The 22,214-nt window shown below is 35.9% G+C and overlaps 1 protein-coding gene across 1 annotated transcript in view; it reads right to left on the bottom strand.

Moving 5' to 3' along the window:
* Window positions 1-22,214, bottom strand: part of LOC128995786 (otoferlin-like) — a 39,843-nt gene that overhangs the window by 2,770 nt on the left and 14,859 nt on the right. The window contains exons 14-35 of the mRNA XM_054420804.1: window positions 21,322-21,508; window positions 20,658-20,848; window positions 20,207-20,404; window positions 19,771-19,887; window positions 18,930-19,082; window positions 17,860-18,060; window positions 17,061-17,177; window positions 16,682-16,816; window positions 15,050-15,211; window positions 11,918-12,066; window positions 11,555-11,723; window positions 10,818-11,004; window positions 10,330-10,454; window positions 10,047-10,187; window positions 9,394-9,603; window positions 8,982-9,116; window positions 8,051-8,322; window positions 7,279-7,449; window positions 6,699-6,871; window positions 6,122-6,252; window positions 1,431-1,618; window positions 474-712 (exon numbers count right to left, since the gene is read on the bottom strand). Coding sequence (XP_054276779.1) covers window positions 474-712; window positions 1,431-1,618; window positions 6,122-6,252; window positions 6,699-6,871; window positions 7,279-7,449; window positions 8,051-8,322; window positions 8,982-9,116; window positions 9,394-9,603; window positions 10,047-10,187; window positions 10,330-10,454; window positions 10,818-11,004; window positions 11,555-11,723; window positions 11,918-12,066; window positions 15,050-15,211; window positions 16,682-16,816; window positions 17,061-17,177; window positions 17,860-18,060; window positions 18,930-19,082; window positions 19,771-19,887; window positions 20,207-20,404; window positions 20,658-20,848; window positions 21,322-21,508 — 3,751 coding nt within the window. The remainder of the gene's footprint in view (window positions 1-473; window positions 713-1,430; window positions 1,619-6,121; window positions 6,253-6,698; window positions 6,872-7,278; window positions 7,450-8,050; window positions 8,323-8,981; window positions 9,117-9,393; window positions 9,604-10,046; window positions 10,188-10,329; window positions 10,455-10,817; window positions 11,005-11,554; window positions 11,724-11,917; window positions 12,067-15,049; window positions 15,212-16,681; window positions 16,817-17,060; window positions 17,178-17,859; window positions 18,061-18,929; window positions 19,083-19,770; window positions 19,888-20,206; window positions 20,405-20,657; window positions 20,849-21,321; window positions 21,509-22,214) is intronic.

The raw sequence follows: 22,214 nt of genomic DNA, 5'->3' as shown, positions 1-22,214 counted from the left end.
ATCGGAAGGGGGGGGTCCGGACCCCCAGGACCCCCCCCCTGGCTACGTCACTGGGACGTTAGTTTTATCAACCAACATAATTTGCTAAATAAATTATATCTGTACCCTATGCTACAAATGTTCTTCTTGATAATAATTACGAAACAAAATTGAGTGTTTGATATCAAATCAACTATCGAAGTATCATAAACTAATAGAGGAATCCAATTTCAATTTCTCCAAGAGAAGTGTGTTCAACCAACTTTATAAAGTAAACAGGATAACAAAAAAAAGAGATACCTTGTTTAGCTTTGTAACTGGGCAGCAGTTTCTTTAATAGTACCATTTATTAATTTCCACAAGCAAAGGACAATTAAGTGTGTCCAGTTTCAACAATCAAAAAGCAGCTGACTTTTCAGGATTCAACCAACCCACTCATCATTAGACGAACTTTTAATGTAACAATCCTTACAAAATAAGAACTCTCTGATTACCTAAGAAGTCGTCTGCAGAGAAGTGATCTGCGTCCCACACTTGAAGTTCCAACCTCGCTGGGATCTTACTCTCACTCTCGTCCCAACTGAAGAGCGACTCTTTGCGAGAGATGACAATCTTCTCCTCGGCCACTAGGTATTCGAACGGGAACGTAAACCTCCAGTTAAAGTTTCCTTCCCCAGTGAGGGACCGGTAGTGGATGTCGGTGCACTGGCAGTCTTCAGGGCCTTTTAACCACCTGTGGAACAAGTTTCTTAAAAGTATTTTTTATGTTACAGTACAGTAGCGATGCTGAATGAATACTTCGACAACACCTTTTGATTTGAAGGGATATTTTGCGGTTAGTTCTGTGAAGTTAAGTAAAGCATTTTTATAAATAAGAGTATAAATTTAAATCAGTTAGAGAGTATTTTGTAATATAAAAGAGGGTGCTCTGTTCATGCAGTAACATATAATTACTTGGCGGTATTGGTGATTTTCCCATCCTTTAGGATATGTACATATGTATATCCTTTGATACATATATTATGGACTTCTTCCATTCTATGATGCATAGGCTACATTAGGTATTTCCTCACAGTTCGACATAAATACCAGATAAAGTATTAAGTAACCAGATTCATTTGTGCGTTTACAAATGTTCATAAATGTAAGTTTTTCATTTATGTACCCGAAATGGTTTTACCTGTTAACATACTAACTTTATACTATTTTACCAGACATATTCTCAGGCTTGGACATATTTACCAGACATTGTCTAACTTTCAACATTAACGGTAACACAAACATTTCATCTCAACTTCTGGCACATACATTATTGGATTGTCTTACCCTTTGTCATAGAATAAACTTTTTCTTACCAAAATAACATGTGTAGCAAACTTTTCTTATCCTCAACAATTACAACAAACATTTTCCACCTTTGAAAATAAATAAAAGAAAAGACATTTCCTTACCCTTTAACGTATATGTCAGACATTTTCTCTCCGGTGAAGAACGCGTCGTCCTCCAGTACGACCTCATCAGTATTCCAGATGATGACCCTCAGCTCGTACGCTTTTGGCTTCCTCGGGGAGATGTCCAGGGGAGGCCCTGGCAGAGGCATGTCCATGGGGAACATGTCTACCCACATCTCAACCTTACCCTGGACAGCAAAGTTATTATGTAAATCTATAACGACCTACAAACTTGCATCTCAAAAAGGTAAAAACTGTCTAATGTATTAATTTATAACAGGCAGTTAAGTTAGATAACTTAATGTATGACATTTTTGTATGGTCCAACTTATCACGATAGACATAACCTCACACATTGGAAAAACTTAGCTCTTTTGAGAACAGAAAAGGCATTAACTTTCATTTGAATGTTACATAAAACATACAGGTATAACAATAGGGTCATCTATCTTCATTTTATGTTGTTTGTTGTTCCGGATCGGTTGACAATCAATAAAAGGTTAAATTACCTGTGTCCGCCGGTCGATCCTGTAGAATCCTATTGCAGGATATGCATTTCGGCGATGTTAAATCGCCATCATCAGTCCTTAATATAAGAGCTTGTACTACTTAAGACGCACCTAATGGGGAAGTACAAGCTCTTATATTAAGGACTGATGATGGCGATTTAACATCGCCGAAATGCATATCCTGCAATAGGATTCTACAGGATCGACCGGCGGACACAGGTAATTTAACCTTTTATTGGTCATCTATCCGTCCTATTGTTATATTATTGATTGAGATTGGGACAGGCATTGAGGTAAATATTTATCCGTAGAATTTGTTGTATAAGGGGTAAAAAATAAGTAAACGGAAAGCATAAACATGCTGTTTCCTCATCACCATATCTGTAACATTCAAAGTTACTAGTGTAGGATAATTGTTGTAAAGCAATGTATTATGACAGCAATATAGTAATTCTTTTAACCAAAAATATGAATTAACGTTTGAAAAAATAAATGCAAATGCAGTTGTTTAAGTGGCCTTAATTATTTATCTCTTGTTTAGAGTTTATAGATTCAAATCTAATCTCTTACATCACTAATGATGATGTTTACAAAAAAATTGAGTATCAAATGACAACCTTGAAACGTAATGGTGTGATGTCAAATCAGATTTCCTTATCAGATTGCTTATCATTTATCTGATCCAGCTGATCACTTTAATCAGAAATTAAGTAATTGTACGCTAGCACTGATACAAAATGAATATCATTTACATAGTGCTAGTGTTTACACTTGTGGTGTTTGCACCCGTTTCAACACTTCACAGTAGTGAAGAAGAAGCAAAACCTGAGGAAGAAGCGTCTGTCGCTCCACCCGACCTTTCAGCGGAGAAGAAGATATTCGATTCCGAGGAGGATAAGAAACCGAAAGAAATCAATTTCGCAACATCACCACTGAACAAATTAGACGAGGATTTGACAAAAGAATTTAAAAACCCATTACCACTAGAGGTCTCTTTTGAGGTGAAACTAGATGTGTTGAGAAATTTAGTCGAGTACGAGAAAAACATAAAAGACTTGCACACTGGAATTTTGAATAATTCGACAACGGGAGTGCAGCTAGCAAAAGAACTCTTGTCGCAAGATGGACCAAGGTTTTTGAAAGTTGACATAGATCAAGAGAATCTAAAGAAAATTTACAATTGGGACGATGATAATGTGGACCATCTCAACGATCTACTCAAGGACATAAAATCAGTGTATGATAGCATAATTGCAGACTTGAAAGACAAACCGACACCGTACGAAATATTGTTTAGTAAAAGACGAAACGACTACATGAAATAAAAATAATTTAAATAACTATACGTAAATCGGTTTTAATATAAGAGTTACACTATTTTTTCCCACAAGAGATTACTAAATTAATTTGATTTAGGTTTTTAAAGACTGAGAGTAAAACAATATTGTAATTCTAATTCGATTACTTCATCAAACAATTTTCTTTTTGAAACACAATAAAAAATCGATCAATTGGCAATGATAATATTCATTCTCTTACTATCCGCCAATAGTTTACTAGCACAAAACACTACCTGTGAAGAGAGTGATGCGATACTTAAATTAGACAAAATTCTCACTGTCAAGCTTAGCAACCCGTCGTTTGCGGATGGAGTAAGCATCCTGAGCGATCTCATGAATCTTCACCTTCTTTTGACGGAAGTGTCTCAACAGTTCAAAGATAAGAAGGAAAAGGCTTGGAATACTATGAACACTTTGGACGACGCCGGAGGATTAAAACTGTTGAAAGTTGCGATCAACGGGACTCAGGTCCAGAAAGTGCTTCAATGGCCCGATGATAAGGTTCAGGACATCAAGAGATCGCTGATGGGAATCTCAACATTGTGGCGAGATCTGGATAAATGTTCCAGAGAACCTCCGGAGAGAAACGACCATCCGCCGGATATAAACTTTCGTTTTGAACCTGTCCCGTAACTTGTGTCGGAACAATGTATTGACAAAGTGGTACTGTTATGTGTGTGGTTTTGATATAAATTTATTGTAAGTATTCTAAATTAAACAGCTAAAAAATATGATTAACTGAAGTATTTTTTTACCAAAATTAAAATTTAATATTTTTGTTAAATGTTTACTGTGATTTACATTAAATTTCTTCTGATAGTTTAAAACAAAACAAAACACCGTAAATAAATTCACAATTAAACTGATAACTTTCTTAGATTTCTGTCTGTTTTTGTTATAGTTAATTAAAATGTACCACAACAGTCTTTTTGTCTTTTGTCATATCATCCCATATGAGACAGGGAGAGGGAATATGTGTAGTTTAACCTGAACATTGTGAAAGATAAGTGTAATTATTGTACAATGGAGTGAGATTAGTTTAAGCTTTGTTACTGACTTAGACTAGCGCTGTTTCTTTAGCCAAGACAATTTATTGTAAGCTTAAAGTCAATCAACAGCTTGGTTCTGTTCCCAACAGTTGAAAATCTACTAGCATTTCTTAGCGTGGAACTAAGTCTAGTGTATTAAAAAAACTAGACAAACACTATTACCACTTAGCTACACAGTTATTCAGTAGTGTATTCAATGAACAAAGTGTGTTGTTGTGTTTGTGGGGAATAGGTAACTATTTTAAACTTTTATTTTTACCATACCACCATGAGAAACATACCTTTTGAAATGTTATAACTATAAAATCAACATTTCCTAGGAAAATATAAGTTTCCAAAACGTTTAAGGCGTCTTTTGAAATTGTCAAAATTAAAGAGAGAAATAGTGGAATATCAGCACATTTTAAAAACTATGTTTAAATTGTTGTATTTTAGATTTTTTATGATGGTAAAAATATTTTTATTATAATAAAATCAAATAATTGCTATACAACATGTACCATGGTCACAGGTATATCAACGTACAAAATATTTAAAAACCAGTTGTATCACATTATAAAATAAAAATAAACATCACAAATTCTAAAACTCCACATCACAGCTTCAACTGTTCCGCGACAATATTCGCCCGATTCACAATCATAGTCCAGAACTGATCCACAGTGTCCAAATACTGTCTGAGCAAGTCCGTGTGGACTTGGTCGTAATGAAATGTCTTGCCGTCCACAAACACCGTAGTAAGTTGTGGACCACCCTGTCTCTTCAGCTCCTCAACCATGGGAAGGTAGCTGTCATTGGCTGATCTAAGTGATCTGTACATCTCATACATCTCCAGGTAGTATTTGAGAAGCATTTTGAACGTGTTTTCTGCCTCTAGACTAGGGGCGACCATCTCCTCGTGAAGTTTGTTGTCTAGCTCGACAAACGGATGTTCTGTTACTAAGCTGAAAACTGAGGACAACGCTAGTCCCACCACACTGGCTAGTAGAAACATTTGTGGTGATATCTTTATGATCTGCTTGTCAATAATTGTTCTATCAACGAGTGTCAGATTAAATGTTAAGTTGTAATTTTAACTGTTGAAATTATTTTGAGAAGCATAACCTGCTAAGTCTAAACTGAATTGTGTGGGTAGCTGGGTGGTAATAGTTCTCGTCTTAAAATCTCAATTGCTGGTTGGATGCAAAGTTGGGTCGGTTCTGAGGTTTCTAATTCAATCCTGAGAAAAGTCCATGTTTTTTATGGTTTGAAACTGTGCATAGCTGTACTTGATTATTGGGCTTTTTAAACAGCTGCTATATGTCAAAGAACAGCTGGGCTTAGTAGCAAAGCTAACGAACCTAATCTAAAAAATCATGTGTTTTTATACAGAAGTATAGGAAAAGTGTTCAGCTTTTCTCTCAGTATTCTTCTAAAGTTATAGGTAGCTTTTATTGTTCTCAATAGTTTTATTTACCTCAATACAATATCTCAATAAATAATAAAAAATGGGGAATAGTACTTGAACGAAAACCCTAATTATTTAAGACAGTTAGGCACAGATTAACCCTACAAACCTATTAAGACTAATTATTCTTGTGGCTTAAACTTTGACTATTGGACAAGCTTTAGTAACACCCAGCTACTCAGCCATTGATTTCCTAGCATCAAACTCAAACACAATAAACTAAAAATAAAAAATAAAATCAAACAATGCAGGTGTTGAATATGACAACCACAATAAATCTAATCTTTTGAACATGCTGTTTTCAACATATTTAGACACCAAATCCCTGAAAGTTTCCAGTTTTTACCTGTTCTATCCCAGGTTTGTCCGGGTTGTAGAGAGGTCGGGTTTCTATGTGTTCAGGTACCAGGGTGCAACCTATCCGGGGAAACTCGTGCCAGTGGTGCAGAACTGCTAAGGCCATATGCTCCTCTACTCCTGTAAAATCAACATAAACTAAATAAGTTTTCTTTGAGTTTTAAGTTAAACAATAGGGTATTTGGTTAGGTATCCATTAATCAGTGTTTATTCTCAGTGATCTTTTCTGTAAAGAATGATAATATGCCTAGTTCATCTTTCATAATAGCTAATAAGACAACCTTTCAAACCTCTAAGTTACAAAGATTTTATATATGTACATTTGAGTAAATTACACAGCTTAAAAAAAAATATTTAATTTTCCATAGTTGTTTATTATTTCTAATTACTGATAATAGTGATAATCAATCAAATGCTTTTTTGCTTTTAAAATTTCTGTAATCCAATTACAATTTCTTTGGTATACTAAAAAAATCATTAAAAATTCATTATGACTTTTATAGTTCTCTAGTAATCACCATTTCAGTGGCTCCCAGACACCCTAGCTATTTGAATTCTCCGCTAACCTTTGATGTTGTACCAGTCCGGAGAGTCCTCGGTGTTTTGTAAGCAAAAGGTTCTTCTTCCGACCTTGACTTTTCCAGGCGAGTACGCCGGAGCGTCCATCTTTCCATCTTTACACAGCTTCGCCAGTATCTGGGTGGGCTTCATTGGGTCTCTCCATCTGTTGTAGCCATAGCTGCATTGGGAAAAATAGTGATTGATGAACGAGGACAATTGATGGAGGAAATTTTTTTAGGAAAAGAGTGATATTCAGTATACAAATAATAAATATCAGTTTGCGTTCAAAAGGAAACATTTCATTCGCATCTACATCATTCAGCTATCCCACCCCCTACTCATTTTTTGTGTCACATTCACCTTAGGTACGCTGTTTTGTCATTGTCTAAAAAAATGTAAAGAAATGTGACTAAGAATAGTCGCATTTGAAGAAAAGAGGAAAAGGTATACTGGGTGTCCTGTAATTAATCAGCTAAACCCTGGAAAATGGTTTTATGGATCAAAATAACATGACATTTAAGAATAATATGTATTTGAAAAATACCTCATTAGCGAGGGGGATGTAAAAAAATCACACCTACTTACTCCTCATATTTGCTGGCAATGCCACAAGTGGCTCTGTGTCTACTGTAGAATCTGTTCTCTAGGTCAATCTTGGTTTCACCGATGAGATCGTCCGACCCGACCAAATCCCAGTCCAAAACTTGCACTGTGAGCAATGAGTCTTGTGGAAACGTCGCCTCAATCTCAAAGCACCTTTAAGAAAAAAACTAAACCATTCAACTATTCTAAGTGTATCTTTGTTATCTATAACGGTGGTGCTAGTAAAAAAAACTGAAAGAAGAAAAGATGACTGATTAAAAAAAAAATATAAATAAAAACTTAATTGGTTTTGAAATAACAATGTAGGCAATTTAGGTAATGACGTACGGTTGGGTTAGCAATAACAGGCCTCTGAAAAACCAAATGCAATCAATCACGCAATGATTGTAATTTACATCTTTTGAAAAATTGAATCAAAAATATTGAAATATTAAATTTGAATTATTTTTATACAAATTTCAGCTGATCACACAGCTCAATTGGCTGATGAGCTCAGTTGGTAGCGTAACAGACTACTCAAATCCACAGCAGAGATGTTGTGGGTTACCGTTCTGGTGACTGCCTCTGAATTGTCAATGAAGCCGCAGCACTGCTACTCTTGTGCTCACCCCTTGCTTTGCTGATAACGTTCCACATACAAATTCAATTGAAAGAGGTCACCAACCTCTTTATATTGATTAATATTGCTCATTGTCAATTTTGCTACAAAACACAACTAAGTCATCTTCTCATTAGACAAGTCTAATTTACTCACTTGCCAAAAACCGGGTTGAGCTGCTTCGAGATGTAGTTTTCCTTATCACTGACCCGCTTTGACCCTAGCTGCAACACGACGTACGGGTCAGCCTTGCCGTTGAGGTCCATCGGGTGTAGTTCGTTGGCCTTCACTATGTAGACCCGGACTAACACATGGATCGGATCGTTGTTGGGTAAACCCTGGAAGAACCCGTACTGCGGGTCTAGACCCATGATAGTATGGTCTTCTACGTCTTTAGGTAGTGGCCACTTGTACACTTTGATGGCACCCTAAAAACAGAATTGATTAGCTATTTGAAGTGTTAAAAATTTGTTTGGTTTCTCAAGATACTGTTCGTCAAGAGTCATCAATTTTTATTCTGGAAAGGGAAATGAATTGCTAATAAAAATATAGAAGGCTGCAGACACATTTTATAAACTTTGGCTATTAGAACAAAAAATTTTTAATAAAACACTGGGTATCTGAGTATCGGTTACTCTAAATTCAGAAGACATCCAATCTGACTGATCTGTTCATCAGATATCGGAACATACAATTTTGATTAACCAAGGTCCTGTGTTCTCCGAGCATAAACTCGGTGTGTATATATTGGGTTTTCCTGTAAGTACCATAATCGTTCATATTGGGCATAATCGTCAGAACAAGTAATGAGTCTGCCCCCGACTCAAGTTGGGAGTCAAACTCGATTTGTATTTGCATCAAGTAAATCCCACGGAACCAAATGAATTTTTAAAACATTTGTAATCCAAGCATGTAATGTCGTATTTGATGAAACCGAGTTGGTAAAATAAGATATAAGTAATAAGATACAAGTTGGTAAATAAGTAAACGTCAAACTGTTAGTTGTCCTCAGCTGATCCATTGTGATAAAAAATCTATAAGGGTACTTTTGAGTTGTACACAACAAAATCACAAGTTAAAATCAAACCTTGAAAGTTCCAACTACTCTGCTCTCATCTTCCACATCGTCTCCAGTCTTCTTGCCTCGGAGAAGCTCAAATGTTTGCAGCCACTCACTGAACCCGTTGAATACTGGCTGCGCTTCCAAGTCGTTAGGAAATATCTGCAAAACATCGTAAGGTCAACTGAGGGGATTCAGAGTTAGGTGCGTAAAACTATATTTGTTTGCTCTGCAGAGCATTTTAGAACATCTTCTGGCTATATCTTTATGTCTGTTAGCAACAAAAGCAGTAACTTAAACTTTTCCAATACACACTTTAAATTTTTAGTTGAGTCTTTGTTCAGTCAGACTTTTAAAATCAAAGTAACAAATTTTCAAATCACCTTGCATATTTAATTTAAAGCAAGCTTGAATATTGATTTAAATCATTCACACTGACCTTCATTTTAGCTGTCTTATCCACTTTCCGCCGCACACTCTTCGGGCTCAACTTTGCCACAATCTTTGCCGCAGCACTCTGTCCCAACTTTGCCTTGTTAGCTTTATTGTCGGCAGAAGGAGAGTTTTGCGACGGTGTCGACTCCACGTGGATCGGCAGCGAACCGTTTGTCAACTGCAGCTGTTTTTCTTTCCGCTTTTCTTTACTTTCCTAAAAACATACTGTACAGTTATATTTAAACAATACAATACCAACAAAACAGGGTATTTTAAGGCAAAGATGAGTGAAGAATCATTGTTTAAGTGTTGATTGAATATGACAGCTTTGTTACTGACTAAAATCAGCCAGGACAATTTAAAATTCCAATGGTCAAGGACAACTGGGTTAAGTTTTGAACCATAAAAGCTACCGGCCCAACCCAGGATCGATCAGCTGTTGTTTGACTACCAATTGAGCAAGCCCAACATCCACCCAACAATGAGATAGTTAAACAGAAGGGTTAGTGGATTGAAACAAACTTCGGGTTCAACATAACTTTTATATTGACCAAGTAATACAAGTCTTTACCCGATTTCCCCTTCGTTTTACTGGTACTGTTGATTTTATTAAATATCAAAGAGCATTTTGATCTGTTTAGTGTTCGAGCAACTCACCTCAATCATTGCCTCTACAGATGCAAAATATTTTGTCCACCAGTCTCTGTTTTCATCGTCGTCGTCAAAGTCTTCAACGCTCTGTTTCCGTTTTCTATTTGTTTCAGTCTTAATGTCTTTCACACTAATTTGGTTTGTACCCTGAAATCACGATTATAGTTATGTTGAGTGAGACAGACAGACCATAGACCTCATGTTTATCTCACTTTTTGTAAAAAAGTAAACCAAGTCTAAACATTATATTTTTTTTAAAGTTTTTTCAGTTTGTTTTGTCTAAACTTACATAATTGACCATTATGGTATCCCTGTTGAGCAGAGGAGCGTTTTCCTTCAACACAACTTGTTGGTTGCCGGGGGTGAAGGTGTTAGGGGTGTTTTGTGTAGTCTGTGCCTCTCCGGCCTCCTCATCTAAAACATAGCTTGCGTGAAAAGAAAATTCATTTATTGACTAAGATTATGACTACTTCTATGTTTATGACTTATTAATGGTTTCGTTACAAAACCTTAGATAACTTAGAATTTAAGAAGTTAATAAAGAAAATTCACAATGAATGCTATACATTCTAAGAGACACATTCTTCTCATCAATAAGCCGCTACAGATATCAATCAGAATCAATCAATCACCCCATTGGACCCATTGGATCCTGGAAAAATAAACGTAAAGATACATTCTGTCCTAAAAACGCAACGGAGGATTTTGGATGCAGGTCTAGACACTTTAGGATCTACTTAAGTAACAACACAACTTAGGTAAGTAAACATAACTTACTTTGCAGCTGCTGCAAGGATCGTTTCCTCTCCTCAGCTTCCCGCTCTCGCTTGGTGAGTGGCGTGAACATGTACTTGTGTATGGAGTTGATCATGTGTGTGCCGACCAATGTGAAGCGGCCAAAACTGCGACAATCAACACAGCGAATGGTGAGCGGCGGCCGGTACAATTCTTGCTCGGGCAACTCCTGCAAAAAGGCAACAGCTATCTTCAGTAAATATGATAATTTTCAGTACCATTGTGAAGCAAAGAATTAAGCATTAGCATCACAACTCCCTTAGAAAATTTCTTAGCAGTCTGAATGATGGAGGAATATCAAAGTTATTCCCATTACATTATTTTTCCTTAACTGCAGAGTGCAGATCGTAGTTCTCACAAATATATCCACAAAATATAGTTTCCATTTAATTATCAGTTCTAGGGAGTTTGACCTGAGTACCAAAGCTGGGATATATTCTTTCCCGATCTCAACTTTGATGAAGGAGTGCAAAATACATCCAACACTTTAGATATCCTCATACATAGACTTTCACTGCTGGTTTCATTAGAATATACGGAGATTTTCAGGATTGTTTAGAGATATCAGTGAGGAATATCAGTGGCTAGGTTAAGACTAAGGATGTCACTTCCTAAGTAAGAACCAAATGTCCAACAGCAATCTGTAACTGACAATGAGGTTTACACTGAAAATCTCCACATTCTTCATTATTATTGAACAACAATATCTCAGGACTTACTAGTTCCAAAAACTTCACTGGAGTTCCAAAGTTGGGATTCTTCTTGGCGTTCTGTATGACGGAGGAGTACAAGATGTGTCCAGCACATTCTATATCCACCCTCGGCTTGTCCACTGTCATCAGATGCACTCGCTTCAGGTCCCGCAAACCCCAGAAGAGAACTTCTATCCTGCGAAATAGAAAAATATTTAGCCAGTTACTAAATTAATAACGGAAAACTTTCTTTTCATTCATCATTGCCTTCATCAATGCACACTGATGTGTCACCCTCAATCAATCAATCAAATCAATCAACCAATCAATCCAGCAATCAATTGATCAACCAATATCATGTAGTGTACTTAATTTGTAGTCAATCAATACCTGTACTTGGCCAGGGTGGGTCGGATGCCCCGAGGAACAGGCAGTAGAGGTCCGTGTTCAGGGTCACCCGAGGGTTGTGACACGTGGAAGAGCTCCTTGGGTGGAGGCAGCTCGGGTAACTCAGCTCTGTCTCTGGACGACGAGGCGATCTGAAATTGTCAATCATCTGATAGAGAAGGAACATGTTGACCGAGATCTAGGTGGTTCTAGGTGTACATTTACGGAATCACCTCCGTAACACATTAGCTACCGGTACCAAATAAACTCAGCCCTCAGAAACAGAGGTGTGTGACAAATGGTAATAGTTGCATACTCGTATACATACATACACTAACTAAGTTAAACCAAACCTTTTAACCTCTTTTGCTGGGATAGTAGGCTTTTTTATACCTAAATGAGATAAGCATCCGCCCTCAACACAAGAAACACAAAACTTTTCCTGCTGTTTGTCACAATGCTTGTAAAGAAACCAAATGGTTACTATTTAACGTCAAACTTTTGTTCGATAGCATTATGCATTATTAATTGATTGCCAATGAGAAAAAATTGTATGTGGGTTCAGAATCAACCTGGCTTAAAATTAAACCTACATCCTTTAAATTTTAAGGGGAGCACTGTAACGACTTGGCTACAAAAACAATATAGTGTAATGTGCTTTGTATATCTTATGACATAAAGCATTTCCATTATTGATTTTACAGCGAAACTATGAAAACGTACTTCCTCATAAAAGTAGATAATGCATATACATAACAAATCATGTTAAGCTAATCAACATGACCAAAGGAAAATTTCCTGTTTGTCTACAAAATGTGAAATGTTCTATAAACCCTGAAACAAGCAAACTTCATTAGTTCTTACTAGGGGTCTGCGGGTCAGACTTTTTTGGTTCGGGTCGGGTCGGGTCGGGCCGATAATTTTGGTCCTCGGGTTTCGGGCCAAAATCGGGCCGGGCCAAAAATTATTAATTACCGGATTTTTTTAATTTTTTTAACTCCTATCTGTGTTTATAAGATTACTTGAAAATAACATATGGAAAAAGATTGTATTTATTTATATTATTTCATGTTCATAACTTATTTACAGCTTAGGAGTTGCCTCAACTGCAAGAAAGAAGAAAATAATTTGTTTTATCAAGCCATTCTTTCCCATTTTCATAACTGTTGAAATATCTAAACAGCTATATTACAACAAGTTTGTAATGGAACTTAATATAAAAGGATCATAAACAAATCAATTAACCTTATCACAAGTTTAGAGCCTGTGGACTGGCTTCAAGACTGCAAGCAAGAAGAAAATAAAAATTCTATGTTTCCACCATGCAATATGAATCATTCATTCCCTGCCTCCTAACCTCCTAAGTACAAAAACCTCACACTTACAATAGCATTATTAGTTACATCATCATAAATAAGGAATTATCTATTATTGGCATTAGTAGGCCTACAGCTTTACATAGGAATTATTTTTTATAGGGCCTAAAATAGTAATAGACTAAGAAACATGACAAGTGGAGAACTCATTGAAGAAAAGATATTGTGTAAACTAATTTACTATAAAACTCTAAAACAGTAAATAACACACATACATTGTTTATGGTATAGTTATAGTAAAGACTATAACTATACCATACTATACTATAGTATAGTAATACTATACTATAGTTATACTATAGGAACTATAACTATACTATAGTTATAGTAAAGACTGTTATGTAAAAATTGCATATCATGTCATACACAGTTATAGATACACAGTTATAGGGACAGTTATAGGTATTGCAAGAGATTAAAATCCTAAAACAACTGATTTTAGCTAATAAATGAAAAGAATTAAAAATCCATAAACTCAAGTCAAACAATATCACAATTATTAGGTACCCGAAAAGGAACTCTTAATATAATTATAGAAAATTATATTAAATCAAGAGAAAAGAAAGTTAAATGCTAATTTGGCAACATAAGCAGACAGCAGAGACATTATAGTGCCCTAATTAGCAACACAACTCAATGTTTTTATACTGTAAGTCAATGTTTTTGAAACTGTAGGGTCTTTTTCTCGGAAGGAAGGGTAGTAGAATGTAAACAAAAAACCATGAATCACTCACAGCCGGGCCGGGACACTCAAGGTTACAGACCCTCCCCCTCCCCTCCCCTCCCATCTTACACAACCCAAGCCAGGCCCGGGGACACTCAAGGTCATAGACCCTCCCCCTCCCCGCCCCTATTACACCACCAGGTTGTTCCATTTGCAGACAAAATGCAAGTAACGAAACAAGGAAGTAGAGACAAAAAGATATATTTTCTTTATTCAAAAATATAAAACTGTTACAGATAATTTCCAAAGAAATTAATTCATGGTACCTAGTTTGTGTCTTGTAAATATTGTATTGGATCTTAGAAATATCTTTTTTGAAACTCAATCTAACTTAAGAAAAAAATAATTTTACTGATGAAAACTTTCATAAAATTATAAAATATTTAGGCCTAACCTCTTTGTAGACTTGTTGATACTTGATACTTAAAAAAAAAAAAATGAAATGGTGACCATAAAATGCCGAACCAGACGTTCAGAAGTGTTGTTTTGTTTTGTTACTGAATGACAAAAAGGACAATAGGAAAATAAAAGAACAAGATACAGATCTGTACACAATATCAGATATTTCTTTTGTTTATAATTTATTATGTAAATAAAATACTAAAAATATAATTTAAACTAGGTATGGAATAAACAATAAATAATTAAACTGGTACCTCTGGATAAATAGTCTTTCTTTTGACTTTGTTTTCTTTGCACTGTTGCGTCACGGCTTTTGTTTTGTCAGTAGACGACTGGCTCTGGCTAGTGACAGTAAGGCAATAATTGCTCTGCTGTGTCTTTGTTCTTAAACGTGAGCAAACTTAATATTTAATTCTAATTTTAACATTTTAATTCCTCTGTAATAATATATATAAAGAGTGTTTCTTTGAAAATTACTTATTATAACTTTGAAAATAGCCTAATAATTTTTTTTTTTTTGGCCCGACCCGATCTTGGCCCGAACAAATCTCTGACCCGACCCGGTCTCTCGGGCCTTCCGCTGGCCCGACCCGACCCGAAAAAATCGGGGACCCGCAGACCCCTAGTTCTTACCTGCAGCAACTCGAACGTCGCCAGCAATTCCCCGGCTCTTTCAGGCCCTCGGTGTATCTCGTACCATTCTAGACTTGGAGGAAAGTCCGGTTTTTCGTAAGGTTCTTCCAGCAGCTTGACGTGAGGCTTGGCCAACGCTCTGCCAATGAACTCAGACTTGCCCTGCAGTCGAGGGGAATGACAAGTTTCAAATAATTATTACTCATGTTACTGGAGTGGAGGAATTATTTGAAATATCGTACGGACTAAGTTTGCTCGGGGCACTATTCAATTCAATTCCATATTTTAAAAGATGCATAGAGTGAGAATCAACAGAAATGGTAGTGAAAACACCATAGCTGTTAATAATCGGGAAAACTATTTTGGCTGTCTTAATTTGTCGAGTGGCTACATCAGCTCAGAATGCCAGTGGTTTTGCCAACATGGGAAAACTCAATTGCTTAAAAGACAATGGTAAACAAAAATCGATATTTAGCTTATTTAAGGTACCTAACTGAGAAACTTTGAAACTAAATAATTCAAAGCTGGTGGGAAGAAGCCTTTACAATGGCTTCTAGTACACATAAAAAAGTGTAATAACAGGTGATATTGAAAAATTTTGTGTTTTTCAATGTTAACGACATGGAAAGTATGACTGACTGAGCACAAAATGCTTAATACCAGAATCATGATCACTAGCAACAAATGTTGTGGTGTATAATATTTAGCAACATTTTTCACTGTTCATTAGCAATGTGTTTTTGAGCCTTCTGGGACAGATTTTTACCATTAGTGTGAAAAAATATTAAATAATCAAGCAAAGATGTGATATATCAAAGAAAAACAGGCACCATCAGGCTAATTTAAAATATACCGACTTTATTTTCTAAACTTAAGGATCTAATTACCATCCAAAAACCTACATGGTTAAATTACTTTCCTAAATTCTCTCACTACAAGGGTATATGCAATTGTATATTAGTTCTATGTCCTATTTAAAATACCTCTATAATTTCACCATAACAGGTGTTATTATCTGGAACAGTTTAAATGTGCTGTCTTATACGGAACAGACTATTGAAGAATCTATAAGATGAAACTAGTGTAACGCAGAAGAGAAAACGTGTTAGGAAATCAAATCAGGTGCAATGAGTTTGTTAGAACAATGAGTTACCTGAATATTTGCGTAGTCTAAACTTAAGTTTTTCTAGAACAAAATAAAAAGGGTTTGACACATTTTAATCTGTGCTTTTTGTTTGGTATGCTCCTATAGGGCTTAGTACTTAGGAAAACAAATAATATGAATACATTATTATTAAATAAAATATTACATTGCCATTATGTATTTTGAAATTTAACACACTGATGCATTGTATGCAGTTGTGGTACAGTTTTTATTTCTATGCTATAAATTCTACTTAAAATAATAATTTCATTTATGTTTTTAACACTCCATGTTATAGATGTTATGGGGATGATTATAAAAAGCATAGCTATTGTTTTCTTAAAAATTTCTTTCATTAAAAACTTTTAAATTAAAAATATTTGTTGTAAACCTAAATACAATCTACAAGGTATCTTTACCAAACACCAGGGAGACTAAATCATGAGGATCAAGACATTGGTTGTAGCTTAGTTATAATCTATACATACCACTTTATCCTGGTCGAATATCTCGATGATGATTGTCGGTGGATCGTTTTTTATTTCTTCTCTCGTTCCGTATATTAAAATCTCATCAAATACTAGCAGCTCGTCCCACGTAGGGCTTAAAGTTTCATCTATCACCTACACAGAATGGGTAAATAAAATCAAAGTTACTTCCACAATCATAGATTGCACAGTAACACAATCACAAATTTTACCTTGTACCTAAAAATTAATAATCTTAAAAAGGAAAAAAGGACACAAACATGGGTTGCCTGTACGTGTCTAGGTATTATATATATTTAACATAAGAGGAAGGTTCCCTTTTTCAAGGAGAATAAATATTAAACACAATCTGGTATTCAAAATGCAAATGCAAATTTACCTGCGTGGTTTTGCAATACTCTCCGATGATGACTCTAGCAAACGGATCTGACAGTCCGGACGCGTCTGAACCAATCAGAGATCTGGCTTGGTACATGTACGCTCTCAGTTGAAACGACTAAAACAAACAATATTGAAGTAGCTTATGTGAAATACGGTAGTAGCCTTCAAGATCAGGGCACATGGCTAGTTTTTTGGAAGGAACAAGAGGAAAAGGAGTAGCATGACTTCTTTTCTAACTTTACAAAAATTTTTGTTAAAAACATTTTGAAGAACAGTTTTAAACAAATTAATACTGATGATGGACGGGATTGAATTTTTAGTTCGGGACGGGATTTTTATTTCCTTCCCGATTTTCGGGACGGGACGGGACGGGATTTTTTCTGTGCATAAAAAGAAAGTCTTGAGTATTGCAGTTACCAAAAAAAGTTTCTTATTTACTGAAATAAGAATATGCCTATATGTTATTCGGGAATGTGAGCTATCATCATGCCAAATTTCAGCCCAATCCGACCAGTATTTTTCGAGTTTACTTTTCCCATACACACATACACACATACAGCAACCACCTCTTTTTTATAATAGTATAGATAGATAGAAGATTAATATCTGAATTGCTCCTGAACATTTGAACAACGAGCCATATTAAAAAACAAACTTCTAACTGGCGCATAATTGTTCTATAGGAATTTTTCAATAAAGAATCTCTCAGTCATTTTGCCATGAACCTAACTTATTGATTTGCCTAGAATCAACTAAATAGATTGTGTAACATTTGACAAGTCTCAGAATTCACTCACAAACTTGCTGGTGTAGTGTATGACAGAAGGCGGCATCGCCCGAGGTCTCTCAGCGTTGCGGATTTCATGAGATACCTCGTATCCCTTGGTGAGACCGTTGACAAAGTTCTTCTTGTGCTTCACCAGCCCGAGCCACATGTAGATCTGCAGCTTGCACTGAATCGCCCACCCACTCGGACCGACACCTTTTTTGCCTGGCAACTGTAATTTTCGATTAGTAGTAGAAACCTTTTGCACAAGGGTTTGTGTATGGTAAAGGATTGTTTATTTGCAACTCTTCGGACTACAGTAAAAAAAACTGGATTGTTATGAAAGTTTTCATAGATTCAGTTTGCTTTTCACATCAGGTTAATATTACATGACTCACCACGCATATTTGATACCCAACTTAAAAAAAAATACAAATTTCTGTTGATGAAATATAATGATTACATTATCCAACCACAGTTGTTGGTATGACGACTAGTTTCGTTTTCAGGTCATTTTGTATGCAACCACATCATCAATAGATTTTTTTTAAGACTGTCACAATCACAATAATTTAAACTTATCATGTTGATAAAATAATTAAAATGGAATAAAAATTAATCAAACTTACAAAAGACTGTACAGGTTGGCCATCACTGTCTTATCACTGCCACTGAACAAATAAAACTGACTGAATAATGATGTTTCTTCTTCTCTCCAGTGCCACCTGTATTTCAGTTTCTATTGTTCTTCATATTTTATACTACTTTGGTTTGTAACTTGTCAATATATATATCAAATATAATATTTGACTGGAAATGAGTCTGATAATTTAAAATGACTACCATTAGATGTCATACCAACAACTCTGGTTGGATAAGGTAATCATTTTATTTTATCAATAATACATTCCAACCAAGGGTCACAATGAATAATAAATTTCTACTTAGATAAGTATTCGGTCATGTTAATGAATGTACGTAAAACACCAGAAGGGCTTGAGAGTGACTTAAGTCTTATTGTTGATAGTTAAAAGAATGCAAGGACACAAAACTAAAGATTTTACTAAAGAATTTTTAAATCCCAAACAATCGATGCTGTACCTTGAGGAACACCGTAAACACCTTGCCGCAATGTCTGCCGGACTCCTCGTCCACTATGGAGTAGACCATGTCTCTGGCTGGGATCCTCTGGTAGGCGATGCGCTTGTTGTTGCTGATCACCCAGATAAACACATCTGGCAGAGAGTGTTGCGGCTGTAGAGAAACAACAACTATTAGTGAGTCCCGCGGGAGCTCTCCAACCACGAAATCCATTGTGACTTCTGGGATGTATAACGAAGTCTGAGCAATATAAAATGTCAAAGTCTCAGACACATCCATCTCACAGTCATCGACACCCATGAAAAGTATGGCTATCAAGTAGTTCCAAGACCTTCTGGAATAACTATAACCTCCAACCACGTCCGGCCCCTTCAGTAAGAAGTAGTAGTACTGTAGATGAACAGTGTCCACATTGCCCTGAAGATGGGTGACTTTAAGACTTTGACACACGAGAGTTTTAAATTGTCCAACCTACACAGTTTAATACAGAAGTCATAAGGATTACTTCATTGATTAAACTATGGGTTTTCATATTCGAGCAAATACCTCCCCCCTCTCTAACTTCACATAAGTACTAATAGGCCTAGCTACAATGTTTAACCTTAAAAATCCACTTGTAGGCTAAAAACAAAACTAAAGAAAAAAAGTGAAGTTCTCAATAAGTTAAAAAACTGGTGAGCATACAAAATGGGCTAGAAGTTCAATAAATGGACTAATCTTACCTTATGTCTTTCTTTGAGAAATCTTTACTTCTCATTTAAAAAATCATTAGTAATGATAGAAAACTTTTTTGCGTGGATAAATTTATCACAGACAAGTATGTAAGATTACCAATACTTACATCTTCTACTAGAAATTTCATCTTTTGAAGATAAGTCTGTGCTGTTTTGTATCTGTCTTTGAATGAATGTTTTGTGACCAAAGCCTTCAGATTGCGAGCCATATTCCCAATGTGTTCCTGAAAATTCTAAATGTTAAACCGGTAGATAAAAATTCAAATCTTCCACAACAATAACTTTGTGATTACTTATGACAAAGACGTTTAACATTTTAAACAATTCAAAGTAATAAAGATTGCTCCATCATAAAAATACACCGACTCACCAAACAAACCACACAACACTCAACCAGACCACATTTTACAGACCATTACAAACTTGCCATACTACCTTAAACGCTGTATGATAATTTTAATCTTTTAAAAAATAGCAGGCCAAGCTATTAACCAATTGAATCAAGATAATATAATATTTTATGACCAAGAAAAATGAGCTCACAACATCTCTCTGGCACAACTTCATCCGTTCCTTGTCCAGTTTTGTCTTGCCGAGACCGGGTCCGCTGCCAGCCCCTCGTGTGATGCTGATGTACCTGGCACAACCACTACTGAGCTCCTCGAGGACATTACGTAACTGTCTCTCTGCTGCCCCGTCCTCACCTTCTACCAGGGACTGGACCTCCGACAAACCTTCTTCCTGTGAAATAAGTTCAATCCTTAGAAAAGTCAAAAGACAGTAGCTTTTTTGATGGTTCAGTAGCATCCCCATATTAATTGGTAATAATAATATACATAAATGTTTTGCAACATAGAAATGGACGCTGAGAAATGTTTATTCAATTCTTTAAAACCATATAACACATTTCACGATAAAGCATTTCCAACTCCATCGTTTATACTTTACAGGACTTTAAAAAAATCATCAGTTTACAACTTGTACACTACATTACCAGTTTATCCACAATCTTGTTGATGATGTTGGAGTTGTACATGCGTCGTCTGTAGTCCGGCCACAGAGACCTCACATGCATGCAAGGTTTGTCGTCCCAGTAGGGTAGGAAGTAGTAGACTCTGTCGTGGGTCATGGGTTTGATGGGGTGAGTCGTACTCTGCCAGGAGATGGACTCTGAGGTGACTACCTCTGAAATATAGACACATAGATATAGTCAGATAAGAAACTGTGTATAATTCAAATATGGCTTATAGTTCAAGCTTGTATGACTGATGAGCCTTATATCTGCTCTACCATGGCCATTTTAGTAAATCAAGACTCCCGCTAGAGGTTTTAGGTTTGGTTAGGAGGTTAGGAAGAAAAAAATACCTTGCAAGGAAGGGGGAAGGGAGCGCAAATATTTCTCGGGCCCTTGGTGTGCCACATGCATACAGAAGGCCTGAGCCCTACTATGGTTAATGATCTACTGGTCTAGATTATCATGGAACTCTGAACTCCAGGATTTTAAAAACCACAAATCATCTACTTATTTGTAGCTATTTGGTAATGTCTTTAGCTGAAGACCCACTTGTAAAAACAAATCATTTTCTAATATGATCAAATAATATTTTGGATAAAATTTGCCTTAATAGTTACAAAGCTATATCCAACATTACGCTCACCTAAGTTGTCGTCACTGTCCGAATCTGAAGGTTCTTGAGTAGTTTCGTTGTGGCCGTCCAATGTGTTTCCCGCATTGCCGATACTGAGCTCAAAGAAGATCGGTTTGTCACCAAGTTTCTTATCTATCATGGAGGCATCCAAGATCGTGGCGAATAGAAAAAACTCTTCCGTCTTGCCATAGGATGTCTGAGAAGTAAGAGTTATGTCAGCTATTGAAAAGTAATCCAATATTTTACTATTGAACTGATTAAGGAATGCTGTATGGATTGTATGTGCAACTGAGTAGATATAGTGCTCAATTAGTAATCAGTATAATTCAATCTTGAGGAAAGTCATAAGCCATTTAATGTTTTACAAAATTACAAACATTGTTTCTCAGTCAGTAAAAGGTATCTCACTCATACTCTAACATAGGTATTTGTGTAATATGTTTCATCGTCCCATGTTTCAATGCAATGACTAAATGGATATAAAAATAGAATATATGATTAACTCTATAAAACGTCTAATTGTTTCAAATCTTCTAGAGATCTGATTGATTTGTTAGACAAGCCTAAACAGAAGGTTGCTGGTACAATCTGTAGAAAATCATAAGGTACTTTGATAAGGTTAAAAAAGGTCCTATTTACCGTTTGTCACTAAACTATATTTAATGATCATGGATAAGAAATAGGCTTTATTTTATGAAGTAATAGTTAAACGATTCAGGCTGTTCCGAAAACTCTTTAAAACATTTTCAGTATCAATAAATGCCACAAAACAGTATGTTTTATATGTCCTTTCAGCAGACATATTTAAGGTAGCTTATAACAATAAGTGATGGTGGGATTTATTACATCTCTCTATAGGTGTATTGTATGGCTTTCTATCCAGCCACCAAAATACATTTCTT

This window comes from Macrosteles quadrilineatus, unplaced genomic scaffold (assembly GCF_028750875.1).
Source record: "Macrosteles quadrilineatus isolate MER2022 unplaced genomic scaffold, UCM_ALF_1.0 Scaffold_5__1_contigs__length_97177068, whole genome shotgun sequence".
In the NCBI taxonomy this organism is placed as follows: Eukaryota; Metazoa; Arthropoda; class Insecta; order Hemiptera; family Cicadellidae; genus Macrosteles; species Macrosteles quadrilineatus.
The sequence above is the reverse complement of the archived record's forward strand: the minus strand, read 5'-3'. Positions and strand labels throughout refer to the sequence as shown.